At 43.1% G+C, this 13782-nt stretch overlaps 1 protein-coding gene and 1 pseudogene across 3 annotated transcripts; both read left to right on the plus strand.

The window, feature by feature from the left end:
• Positions 1–766: 766 nt before the first annotated feature.
• Positions 767–4787, plus strand: LOC106598425 (angiopoietin-related protein 3). 3 transcript variants are annotated; one of them, XR_001327184.2, is made up of 8 exons: positions 767–1381; positions 1722–1832; positions 2379–2502; positions 2674–2787; positions 3024–3119; positions 3248–3520; positions 3710–4575; positions 4641–4787. XR_001327184.2 is itself a non-coding variant. In XM_014189468.2 (7 exons), exons 1-7 carry the CDS (start codon positions 866–868, stop codon positions 3925–3927), a joined length of 1452 nt encoding a protein of 483 aa, XP_014044943.1. In that variant the 5' UTR covers positions 767–865; the 3' UTR covers positions 3928–4787. The 3 variants fall into 3 exon arrangements, 2 of the variants coding, with proteins under 2 accessions (XP_014044943.1, XP_014044946.1); XM_014189468.2 differs by having other exon boundaries at positions 3710–4787; XM_014189471.2 differs by having other exon boundaries at positions 1722–1826; positions 3710–4787.
• Positions 4788–5768: 981 nt separating this feature from the next.
• LOC106598093 (phosphoglucomutase-1-like) lies at positions 5769–13690 on the plus strand (annotated as a pseudogene).
• Positions 13691–13782: the final 92 nt, after the last annotated feature.

Below are 13782 nucleotides of genomic sequence, written 5' to 3' on the forward strand. Positions count from 1 at the left end.
AACTACCTCTGGAAACAAAGTCAGCACAATAACTGTTTGTCTGGAGCTTTACGAAATGGGTTTCCCTGGCTGAGAAGCCGCACACAAGCCTAAGATCACCATGTGCAATGCCAAGCGTCGGCTGGAGTGGTGTAAAGCTCGCCGCCATTGGACGATGATCCAACTTTCAAAACAAGTCCTTTCTGCTTAGCCACAGAAGTCAACTAGCTAGCTAAGTAGCTGTTTTGCTTTCTAGCACATTCGCTAATTTGTTTGTAAACAATTAACAAGTTAGTTAGCTACCACATGTGCTTGTCAAAACTGTCAACAGAGTAGCTAGCAAGCAACAAGATATGCCAAATAACAGTCTAAAATCTTTATTCAAAAATGTTTTGCTTAAGATGCTTTCTGAGAACCAACAAGAACATCTTATTTGGTCTTCCATGACGATTCCCCGACTGGCACACGGATGTGGCAATTTTGGAATTGGCATCGATGGTGGATTCTTGTACCAGACTGGCACACCAGCGTGTTTTGAACTGAACATTCCGATTGAATGCATCACACACAGCTGCCCACTCAGTTCTATTCTTTGAATTTCAGAATAGAACACTGAAATAATAGTCAGACTCCAGTCATTTCAAACAAAGTCTACTCATGAAAGAGTTAAGCTCTTTGTAAATTGGACTCGTGAACGCTGCATCCATATTTGTAGAGGTAAAATCAGTTGAGACCGAGTAAGTTAATAATCAACCTCATCCCAGGCAGCCTATATAGTTTACTAGCTTTGTGTCCTGTGGTGTCTTTTCAAGGGAAGAGGGGACTCAACGGCTGGCCAGCTCACTACCAACACCTTGAAGGTCTCAAGACAGAAACAAACAACATAATGAAGCTAACGCTAACCTTTCTGTTCATTCTTGTGGCTTCTTGGCCCCTGGTCCTCTGCGCCAAGGAGGAGTCCATGTCCAAAGACTCTCCTCTCCCTCAGGTTCCCGCCGTCGAAACTCGCTCCCGCTTCGCCGCTCTGGATGACGTGCGCCTCCTGGCCAACGGTCTCCTCCAGCTTGGCCACAGCCTCAGGGACTTCGTCCATAAGACCAAGAGCCAGATAAACGACATCTTCCAGAAACTCAACATCTTCGACAGCTCCTTCAACCAGCTATCCGTGCTGGCCAGCGAGATCAAGGGGGAAGAGGAGGAGCTGAAGAAAACCACAGTGGTGCTCAAGGCCAACAATGAGGAGATACGGAACCTGTCGCTGGAGATCAATTCAAAGGTGGAGAGCATCCTGCAGGAGCGTAGCCAGCTTCGGAGCAAGGTGGGAGGGCTAGAGGTGAAACTGAGCGGCCTGTCTCAAGGCCTGGTCCCCGCTGAGCAGCTGGCTGAGATCAACTCACTGAAGGTGAGCCACCCCAACCTGACCTTAACCCATGGGGGGGAAATGAGTTGAACATAGTGTTAAAGCTGATTAAGATTCTCCCAATACTCACTGCAATATCCATGTAGAATACTGGTGTGGTAAGATACCAAGGACAAGGTAAGGTTTGTGGGGAAATTTTACAAGGTTTTCAGTCACTTCAACCAACCTCAAGAAGATACATTGACCAAAGTAACCTTTGGTTCTAGGGATTAGCCTACTCCCTAACACCACTATAGTACCAGATAGAAGTGTTGAACCCTATAAGGATAACTAGTCATGTCTGGAGAAATGACCCATCCCTGTCCCCTCATGTGTCTCACAGGATTTGATCCACACCCAGGAGAGGAGCATCAGTGAGCTGCTGAAGGCTGTGAGAGAGCAGAGCAACCAGCTCGACCACCAGAGGAGCAAGATGAAAACTCTGGAGGTGAAGGTGGTTATTGGACAACATTTCGCTTGAGCCTTACAGTCTTACAACCACGAGAACAGGCATATTACTGGATTTTTATGTTCAATCCATTATAGTAACGATAATTATTTTGGATTTATATATCACCAGATGCTCAAAGTGCTTTACATTATATGGGTGAAACTCACCTTATCTACTATGATTATTCAGTAGGTTGACGTTTTTTGTCATGAATCTTGTCCTGGAGGCAGAACCGAGCGATTTCTGCTACATGGGCCAGCTGCAAAGTTAAAATTGTCTATAGTGTAAAAAAAGAATATTGAGGGTAGAGTTAGGTTTAAAATCAGATTTTATGACTTTGTGGCTGTGCCATCTAGTGACCACTCTGCAGAGCTGCCTCCAGAACAAGATTCATGACTAAAAAGGCTAACCTGTGATTATTCACCTCATCTACCATGATTATATGTTAGAGCTTCATGTGTACGCTTCAAACCTTTAAAAACGACTATTGTGCAGAGTGACAGAAATGACTGCTTGTGACGTAACAACACTATTCCTTCTCATTTTCAGCTCACCTACAACCCTTTCATGCAAGAGACCATTGAGAAACCATCTGACAACTTCCAGTCTGCCACGCACACCCTCGCTGGGTATTTGACCAACACCTCCACCAATGGCAGTTTGGACATGACGGGTAGGGTGGCTTAAAAGGGTCATGATCATTTATTTATTTTGTATTCCCATTAGCCGCTACTCTTTCAGGGTCCCTACAAAACACAAGGTCCACACTAAAACTCAATGTTTGAGGAACAACAGGTTTCAGCAAGGTGCTGCTGATAGACTGTAAAATATGGTTGTGTCACAGATCTCTCATCAGACTGCAGTGAGCTATTCAACAAGGGTGAGAGAGCCAGTGGAGTGTACGCCATCAAGCCTAACCAATCTGAGCCCTTCATGGTCTACTGTGACATGGGTGAAGGTAAGACAGATGAGTAGCACCAATGCTCCCAATGCTCCCACTGAAGGCTGCTGAGGGGAGGATGGCTCATAATAATGGCTGGAATGGAGTCAGTGAAATGGAGGGAATGGACTGGTATCAAACACGTGAAACCCATGATTTTGATTGCATTCCAGCCATTAGTATGAGCTGAAACATTGTGTACTAATGTATATTTATTGATTTGAAGTTAAGCATTTCTTCTTTCCTTTCTGCAGATGGAGGGGCTACTATCATCCAGAGAAGGAAGGATGGGTCGATGAATTTCGATCAGAATTGGGAGAAGTATGAAAACGGATTTGGAGACTTTCAAGGTGAGTGATCAAGTTGTGAGGTGCAATGTGTACTTCCCATGACCAGTGCATCAGACCAGTCATCTCACGTGCCTGGGTATGTGTGTACAACTTCCACACTGAGCCTTATTGATTTGTCTGCGTCACAGGAGAGTTCTGGCTGGGCCTGAGGAAGATCCACTCCCTTGCTAGTCAAGGTGACACTTTCCTGAACATCCAACTGGAGGACTGGAAAAAGGGCAAACGCTTCATCGAGTACAACTTCTCTCTGGATGGACCCGAGGTCCACTATAGAATCCACCTCTCACAGGCGTCCGGAAATCTGCCTGACGCAATGAGCAACCACACCGGTATGATGTTCTCCACCAAGGACCGGGACAATGACAAACTTGAAGACTCACACTGCGCCTTTACCTACACAGGTAAAGTGGTAGGGAGTGGGGAGGATGTTATGGGATTTTATGGATGCATGGTTTATCGTAGGGTTTGTTTGAATGAAATTATTTAATTTCATCTAAATTATGAAGCATACGATTTAATGGAACATTAGATTGAATGGAGATATTTTTCACACCAGCATCCAGTTTAACTAATCTGATGGGTTTTTGCAGGCGGCTGGTGGTTCAACGCTTGCGGAGACACCAATCTGAACGGGAAATATATCCATGTGAGACCCAAGGGACGGTCAGAGCGTAGGAGGGGAATCCACTGGAAGCCAACCCGAGGGGCCTCCTACTCCCTCCGATCCACCCAGATCTCCATTCGCTCCACCCGAGCCGCTACGTTTGCTTCATCCTCCTCAGAGACAGGCAACTTCAGCTCAGCATGAACACCAGACATTTACCTATGGACAGAAACAAGACATTGACCAACCTTTGGCGAAAATATGTGATAAGTCTCTGACAACAAGGCCTTAAAGAGATTTAGGAGGTCAGTTTAGTGAGTCTCTTCTGTCGACTGCACAGTCGGACCAAGTTGATTGAATTGGACTCTGAATCTGTGTCTCTAAACCACAGTTTGCCTTATAGCTAGTCTAAAAAGGATTCACTTCTCCTCTTCAGCATTAAAGGCTTTGAGACACAAGGAACCAAAATAATTGTCTAACATTTTTATACTCAGTTTAGCGTTCTAATTTTAGGGTGAAATTGTTCGACAACATCCTCGTATCGTTACATGCATTTGAGGAATCCTCTATGTAACTGTATTTCAGAGTGTATTAATGGTGGATGGTATTCATACCTGAGATCTGCGCACAAACCTCATAAATATGCAAAATGTACATCATTCTTTTATGTGAAAAATTTGAGTTGAGCATGCAGATCTTACTGTAAGTCTGAATACAACCAGGTATGAAGTGGTGAGGAGTTGTGAGTTGAGCATGCAGATCTTACTGTAAGTCTGAATACAACCAGGTATGAAGTGGTGAGGAGTTGTGAGTTGAGCATGCAGATCTTACTGTAAGTCTGAATACAACCAGGTATGAAGTGGTGAGGAGTTGTGAGTTGAGCATGCAGATCTTACTGTAAGTCTGAATACAACCAGCTATGAAGTGGTGAGGAGCTGGATGGACAGCACACAGGCATCCACCTGAATAAGAGCAGTTATCACCACTTACTGAGTCACATTGACTCTCAGCACATATGTACTGTAAATACTGTATTTTTAATAAATAAAGCATATTTATGACTACTGGTGTGGTTCTGAATAATTACATTTTTTTTACATTTTAGTCATTTAGCAGACGCTCTTATAGTAGTGAATGCATATATTTAATACATTTTTTCCCGTACTGGTCCCCTGTGGGAATCGAACCCACAACCATGGCGTTGCAAACACCATGCTCTACCAACTGAGCCGAACAGTCGGTAACATGACAGTCGAAATGACTTGATTTCTAGCCAGCTCTAGATTTCAAATCAAATGATTTGATTTCTAGCCAGCCAGATTTCAAATAATTTGATTTCTAGCCAGCTCTACAGCCATGTTCCCAAAATGTTCTTGAATGGACATATCAGAGGCTATGGGAGGGACGGGAGTATCATGATCGGCAGAATAAGTTAAGCCTGGGCACCAGTCTGACTTCGTGTCACGTTTCACAATGACATTAGTACAAGGAGTGGGATGTTAGCTAGACTGGTGCCCAGGCTGGTACCCAGGCGAGAACAAGTTGGTTCCTTTACGTAAACTGAGAGATGGCCTTCAGTGAGGGTACGAGAACATGGTGAGTGTCTGACAGGTACCTTTTGGTTTTCCTCTGTTCAGCCTTGACCTGAAAAACATCACACATCTCATGCAATCAGACCTAGAATTCATTGTTTTCTTAATCAGGCTAATGAGTGGACATAATGAGTGTACATGATGTAACCGCAGTGCACTTGTAGTCCCCCCCCCAAAGTGCACTTGGAAATCAAAGCAGCTTTCAACTGAGTTGTGGTTAGAAATATTGTTTTGTCTGACTGGAAGGTCACAAGAAACGTTGAAAGGCTCAAGGTAAGTCACGACGTTGATAACGTTTGGGAATTACGCACAAGCCTCTCAAAATAGACCACATTAGCCCCAGGAGGCAGCGTGGTATTCTACTCTCTGAGGAGAAGTTGACCCTTCACACTGCTCTGCGATAGTATTACCAGTTTCTAAACCCAGAGGAGCAACACTGCGAGACTTACGGGAATGCTTGGGAAGCAGACTCGGCAGACCAGACCGGGGTTTGGGGTTTGAGAAGTCAATGAGAAGTGAAAAATTCTTCCTTCGTTGTTAATTTTCTCAAACTCTAAAGGCACAACCTAGATTTGCGCCAATGTCTTAAGTAGTTGAACATATTACTCCAACCTTATGAAAGTGACAAACAGACACGTTTTCATTTTCGTAAAAAAACTTTATGTCGAACGAGTGCCTTTCGATATACTTGCACATGTGCACGTCGGCCCATGGACGACCGTTAGACCTGACTACGTGTTTCTGTGCATGAGCTTAGCCAATGTCACCATGACATCACATACAAGCGTGATCGGGGATTTCTATTGGAGAAGCAGTTTCTGCCGAATTTCATACTGTACTGTCTTTGGTATTACCGTCACAAATCAAAACTGACCCTGAATCAGTGCTTAGGGTCTCTCTTACTGGAGACAACAGCCCTGACAGTGACCCCCTGCACATGTGTGAACTAAGGAGCGTCTTCAGTTACCATCTGCCTCTGCACACATACTAGTCTCCCTGGTTATTTTTGGACCCATAGCTTCCCCCAACCAGCCCGTGATAATACTGGCCGTGACTAAGACTTTTCCCTCCCGTTAACCCTGTAGTATATTTCATGTGACTGTAGTATATTTCATGTGTTTCTACCACAGTGACTGTAGTATATTTAATGTGACTGTATTATATTTCATGTGACTGTAGTATATTTCATGTGTTTCTACCACAGTGACTGTAGTATATTTCATGTGACTGTAGTATATTTAATGTGAATGTAGTATATTTCATGTGACTGTATTATATTTCATGTGTTTCTACCACAGTGACTGTAGTATATTTCATGTGACTGTAGTATATTTCATGTGACTGTATTATATTTCATGTATTTCTACCACAGTGACTGTAGTATATTTCATGTGACTGTAGTATATTTAATGTGACTGTAGTATATTTCATGTGACTGTAGTATATTTCATGTGTTTCTACCACAGTGACTGTAGTATATTTCATGTGACTGTAGTATATTTCATGTGTTTCTACCACAGTGACTGTAGTATATTTAATGTGACTGTAGTATATTTAATGTGACTGTAGTATATTTCATGTGACTGTATTATATTTCATGTATTTCTACCACAGTGACTGTAGTATATTTAATGTGACTGTAGTATATTTCATGTGACTGTAGTATATTTTATGTGTTTCTACCACAGTGACTGTAGTATATTTCATGTGACTGTAGTATATTTAATGTGACTGTAGTATATTTCATGTGACTGTATTATATTTCATGTATATCTACCACAGTGACTGTTGTATATTTCATGTGACTGTAATATATTTAATGTGACTGTAGTATATTTCATGCGACTGTAGTAAATTTCATGTGACTGTAGTATATTTCATGTGACTAATATATTTAATGTGTTTCTACCACAGTGACTGTAGTATATTTAATGTGACTGTAGTATATTTAATGTGACTGTAGTATATTTCATGCGACTGTAGTATATTTCATGTGACTGTAGTATATTTCATGTGACTGTAGTATATTTCATGTGTTTCTACCACAATGACTGTAGTATACTTCGGTTGGCTAAGTACAACCACCGGCAACCATAGCCCATGGATTTCTTATGTTAAAATCCAGAGGTGAATATTGAATAAAATGCAATCTATACCATCCACATTCATAAAATGTGTACAACTAAAATCAAATCAAATCAATGTTTATTTGTCACGTGTGCCGAATACAACAGTGAAATGCTTACTTATAGGCTCTAACCAATAGTGAAAAAAAGGTATTAGGTGAACAATAGGTAGGTAACAGTAGCGAGGCTATAAAAGTAGCGAGGCTACATACAGACACCGGTTAGTCAGGCTGATTGAGGTAGTATGTACATGTAGATATGGTTAAAGTGACTATGCATATATGATGAACAGAGAGTAGCAGCAGCGTAAAAGACTCCAAGCCATAGTGGCTTTTTTCAATAGCTAAAATGTGCGACCACAACAGAGATACTAACCTGAAAGACCTGTGTCATCTTGGCAGGTTGGTCAGCTCGTGATTGGTCATCACGGGATCATGTCCACGCCGGCGGTTTCCTGTGTGATCAGGAAGTACAAGGCCATCGGCGGTATCGTCCTCACTGCCAGTCACAACCCCCGGGGGACCCAATGAAGACTTTGGCATCAAGTTCAGCACTGCTAATGGAGGTAGTGTAACCAGAGAATAGGGAACCGTAGGAAAGGTTGTTAGCCAAGAGCATTACAAGATAAGATGAAGACATTTCCCACAAGTATCATGCTCAGTGATGCAGATATTTGTCACTTTAGATACAATGTCATACTATATCAATAATTGGTGACTTCAGAAGCACAATTTAATAGACTAGAGCAGCACAATTAAGATCAACACAAATGAGTGCCCTTGTGTAACACAAGACATGAAGTCTTGCTTTTGTTTGAACCAACCTAGTCCCAGCCCACTAACAAAATATCCCTGATCAGTAGATCCATAGAGGAGTACGCCATCTGCCCAGAACTCTGTGTAGACTTGGCTACCCCGGGCAAACAGATGTTTGACCTGTTTAAACCCTTCACAGGTGAGTACAAACACATCACTCATAACCTGACAAGAGGTCTGGAAAAATAAACAGGTACCTGATGTTTGAATAGAAGGAAATAAATGTAATTCCTTGTTGGCAGTTTTAGAGTAGGCAATAGATAAAAACTCACATACTTAGGCTAGAATTCCAAGTTTGCAGTGCAAGATCAATGTGACTTTTTAAACAGCATAGGTTCTGGTTTGATGCAATCTGGCCACAGAACATTGCCTCTGTGTTTATTCTTTGAACTGTTTCCCTTCTTGGATTTCTGAGGATCTTTGTTTTCTCACAGTGGAGATAGTGGACTCGGCGGAGTCTTATGCCAACATGCTGAGGAACATCTTTGACTTTGCTGCACTGAAGGAGCTGTTGTCTGGGGAGAACCACATCAAGATCCGTCTAGAACGCCATGCATGGAGGTTAGGAATCTAGCGTGCCAGACCATCCAGCTGCAACGTGTAGTTGGAGTATATGCCATATTTAGAGAGCCACTGGTCTGGCTCTGCAACATTAGGAGGAAAGAAGAAGGCTGTTTCTATAAGTGCAGATGTTGATATCCATCTTAGGTTGAATCTAATGTCACACAGTGACACCGTAAAGATGAGCGGAGCAGGATTTGTGAGAGCAGCAGCCTAGTTGAGAGTTCAGCTGTTGTTTCCAACTGTCTGTTACATGATCCAGTCTCTCAGGAGAGAGGGGAGGAGGGAGTTACACAAACTGAAAGCTATGGAAAAAAATCAAGCAACAAAAAAATTCTAAACTCAAGCTGTTCCTAGAACCATATCACATGACCTCCCCTGCGATAACATTCACACCATTTAGCAGACGCGCTTAGCCAAAGTTTTCTCAAGGGCACTTTGACAGATTTTCACCTGGTCGGCTCAGGGATGTGAACTAGCGACCTTTTGGTTACTAGCCCAACATTCGTAACCACTAGGCTATCTGCTGCCCTACTGAACACCAGCGATAACACTGAAACCAAAGGCTGGACCCCCATTCGCACAGGAAAGCCGATGTCCTTAGACTGCCACATTGCAGAACATCTTGACATTAATGGAATTTTAACAAGGTTCCACGTTCATGCCTGCTCCTTCTCTCTCCAAGATGAAGTTCATGCTTATGTGGCTTTGAGCAATCAGTCGGTCAACACAAGGATGTGGCCTTGTTAATCTGACTTTAAAGATTATGAAAATGAGCGATCAAAGTTATGATTATGATGAGTAACTCTGGTATCTAAAATGCAGGCTAACTGGGGTGTAACCGATGTGAAATGGCTAGCTAGTTAGCGGTGGTGCGCGCTAATAGCGTTTCAATCGGTGACGTCACTCGCTCTGAGACCTTGAAGTAGTTGTTCCCTTTGCTCTGCAAGGGCTGTGGCTTTTGTGGCGCGATGGGTAACAATGCTGCGTAGGTGTCAGTTGTTGATGTGTGCAGAGAGTCCCTGGTTCGAGCCCAGGTTGGGGCGAGGAGAGGGACGGAAGCTAAACTGTTACAGGGGCACTTGGCACATTTTTTCACATGACCGGAGTAAGGGTCAAAATCGTCAAATAATCCATTAAGAAAAAGGATAGCCTTTCAGTTGTCTATTCATATTTCTCAATAATATCTCTCATTGTGGTTTACCAAATGTCTCCATCGGAGAGTCAATCTATCACTATGAAACCCTCAAAGTATTTGCCCGGTTTCGCCCTAACCCTCACTCCATATCCAGTAACCCTCAGAACACAACCCAGTTTCTCTGAACTCAAAGACGGAGCGATTTCTCTAATTCTAGTCTCTCAACAGCCCCAGTGAGGCACTGGAGAGTTCTCTAATTCTAGTCTCTTTCAACAGCCCCAGTGGGGCACTGGAGAGTTCTCTAATTCAAATGATTGAATTATTCTTTAATCCTGTCCCTTAATACCTCTGCCCATGGACTCTATGGCACTTGTCCCATCAACCTGTTCATCATTAAACTTGACTATCCTTCCTTCCTTCCTTCCTTCCTTCCTTCCTTCCTTCCTTCCTTCCTTCCTTCCTTCCTTCCTTCCTTCCTTCCTTCCTTCCTTCCTTCCTTCCTTCCTTCCTTCCTTCCTTCCTTCCTTCCTTCCTTCCTTCCTTCCTTCCTTCCTTGTGTACCTCTGGTACCTACCTCTGATGATTAAACAATGTGAAGAGGATACTGTGTGAGGAGCTGGGCTCCCCTGCTAAATCTGCCATTAATTATGTCCCCCTGCAACTCTTTCGGGGTCAGCACCCTGATCCCAACCTCACCTATACAGCCGACCTGGCTGAGGCCATGAGGGGTGGCCAGCACCATTTTGGAGCTGCCTTTGATGGTGATGGGGTGCATGTTCAATCAGCCAATAATTTAACGGTCCTTTTAATAATGATCACCATCGCAAGTAATCATCATTAATTTGTGAATTTGTCATTATATAGAAAAAATTAAATATCAAAGTGCTTAAACAGGCAATGAGATTTACACCAGGCTAAAAAGGCAATGAGATTTACACCAGGCTAGGCTGACAACTGCAGATCTACTGATAATCTCTATTTATTTATCTTAGTTATACTTCATCCAAGACTATTACTAAAATAGTACCCATCAAGGTACAATAATCATCAGTGAATTACTTTACGCATCTCAGACTGTCTGAAGACTTCAATCACAACTGTAAGGTTTGGGGTTGGATGCTTTGAATTGTATTCAGATGCTGCTAACCCCTCTCTCTCTTGTTGCCTGACCTCTAACCCCGGTCTGGTTTTCCAGGACCGTAACATGATCCTGGGTAAGCATGGCTTTTTCGTCAACCCATCAGACTCGGTGGCTGTCATCGCTGCCTATGTTTTCAGCATCCCGTACGTCCAGCACACAGGGGTGAGAGGCCATGCACGCAGCATGCCCACCAGCCCTGCCCTGGACAACTAACACCTCGGCCTGGCATTATCCAATGAGAAAATGAGCCATTGACCATTACTGCATCTCATCCTGTCTCAATAAATAACAAACTAGTGGACACTAAGGTTTAAATGTACAGAATCATCATAAAGCGTAATCATGTAAGATCACCAAAAAAAAACTAAATGACTATATCCTCATCTCATAGTGTAGCCAGAGCGATAAAGACTGAACTCTACGAAACCCCCACCGGGTGGAAGTTCTTTGGCAACCTGATGGATGCAGGCAAATGGAGAAGAGAGTTTCAGCACAGGTAGCTCATCAGTAAGCCCAAATGTCAGGAACTAGTTACAAGAAGAGGTGGCTAACACAGCAAGAACCTCAAGCAAACCTACACTGTTTCGATCATGTCAGATGCTGACCATATCTGTGAGAAGGATGGACTTTGGGCCGTGCTGGCATGGCTGTCCATCCTGGCACCAAGGAAGCAGAGTGTGGATGACATCATGAAGGACCACTGGCAGAAGTTTGGCAGGAAAGTCTTTACCAGGTGAGTGTGAATCTCTGGTGACCTCTGGTGGTCAAAGCATATAATTGCAAAACTTATTTCTGAATCGCCAGGCCAGGGCTGAAGTCTGAGTGAAACCTTGAGTTGTATAGCAAGCTGAAAATGAAGTCAAAGAGACACTATGCCTGGAAAGCAAAGTGCCTTGCAGTCAATAGCCTGTTCCTGCTTGAACAAATTACAAAAGGAGTTGGGCTGCAGAAACAAAGAGGCACCCAAGCAATGCAGCCATAGCTCCTGGTTTTATCTTCTGCTGTGCTGTCTTGAGCAGGTATGACTGTGAGGAAGTCGACCTGGAAGCAGCCGTTCAGATGATGGAGGAGCTGACGATGCTGGAGAAGGACTTCGTAGGCCAGAGGTTCGCAGTGGGCGTAAAGCTCTATCAGGTGGAGAGGGCCGACAACTTTGAACCCACTGACCCCGTAGACGGGCGCGTCTCCAGAAAGCAGCTGGGGAACAGGGGTGGCTGTTTTGGCGTGCTCACAGAACTGGACATGCTATAAGTCACTTTGGACTTATAGGATAAAACAATGACATCATCTTCTGTAGTTACTGTAGGAGTCTACAATACTTTTATAAATGTACTTTATTAACTGGCTAATCTTGTATCTCTATTGGGTTAAATGCGGAAGACACATTGCAGTTGAATATATTCAGTTGGACAACTGACTAGGTATCCCCCTTTCCCTTTCCCTATCTGCAGGGCTTGAGGATAATATTCACAGATGGCTCAGGGGTCATCTACAGGCTCAGTGGAACAGGGAGTATGGGGGAAACGGTTTGGGTCTACATTGACAGCTATGAGACAGATCCCAACAAGATCTTCCAGGATCCACATCAGACAAAGGATGATTCAGAGATTAGATCTCACTGACCAAACTGTGGTGTTTCTGAGACTGTCATCATAGAACATGAGCATGTAGCTACATACTAGTGTATAACCTATGTCCGTGTGTGTGTGTGCCAGGTGATGCTGGTTACCCTGGTTACCATAGCCCTGAAAGTCTCACAACTTCATGAGAGGACAGGCCGCACACATGATTGTCCCTTACAACTCCCCTGCCTCCTCCTAATAAAATACTCAAACTACAGTCTATCCCCCATTCTACCTTCACTTAGATGGACCTTTTACACTCTATCAAAAGCATCTTTGTGTGATTTTGTACTTTCCGATTACCCCAACTCAAAACACTCACCACAGGTTCACATTGAGCAAGAGTGAACTGTACCAAAAATAAAAACGTGATCACCTTCTTATTTAGTTGTTGTCATTAGTCAAATCCCACAAGGAATAAAGAATGGAAAGTCTTTCAGAAATGGGTAGGCTAATGAGTAACCTAAATAATTATATAATCAAAATGAAACAAGTGAAAAATGCATCCCAAACAGGAAAACGTATAAATTCTGTGTTCATAAATGTGATTTAAAAGGCAACCTGCAGTTCAAACAACAACGAAGCGCCAACCCAACAACTTTTTTAGGTAAATGGCTTAAGGATGGAGAACCACTCTCAAATTCATAGACAGAGCTACAGATGCAAGGTCTGACCATCCATAAGATCAAAGGTCTGACCATCCATAAGATCAAAGGTCTGACCATCCATAAGGTCAAAGGTCTGACCATCCATAAGGTCAAAGGTCTGACCATCCATAAGGTCAAAGGTCTGACCATCCATAAGGTCAAAGGTCTGACCATCCATAAGGTCAAAGGTCTGACCATCCATAAGATCAAAGGTCTGACCATCCATAAGGTCAAAGGTCTGACCATCCATAAGATCAAAATAATAGTTGAAGTTATATGTGAAGCTAAACAGTTTGTTTACAATTACGATGTCTATAAACAATGAAGTAAAACAAGGTTATGTTTTGGATTCTGATGGGGTTAGACAGTTGAACTAATGGCATGAGGCATTAATAAGTTATATTCTTCAAGAATCAA

Source organism: Salmo salar, chromosome ssa03 (assembly GCF_905237065.1).
Source record: "Salmo salar chromosome ssa03, Ssal_v3.1, whole genome shotgun sequence".
In the NCBI taxonomy this organism is placed as follows: domain Eukaryota; kingdom Metazoa; phylum Chordata; class Actinopteri; order Salmoniformes; family Salmonidae; genus Salmo; species Salmo salar.

Bases quoted from the DNA above. Each gene is read 5' to 3' on its own strand.
- LOC106598425 (XM_014189468.2), top strand. From the start codon at position 866: ATGAAGCTAACGCTAACCTTTCTGTTCATTCTTGTGGCTTCTTGGCCC. The intron at 1,833-2,378 runs GTGGTTATTGGA...TCTCATTTTCAG, and splicing joins TGAAAACTCTGGAGGTGAAG to CTCACCTACAACCCTTTCAT. The intron at 3,521-3,709 runs GTAAAGTGGTAG...GGGTTTTTGCAG, and splicing joins CTGCGCCTTTACCTACACAG to GCGGCTGGTGGTTCAACGCT.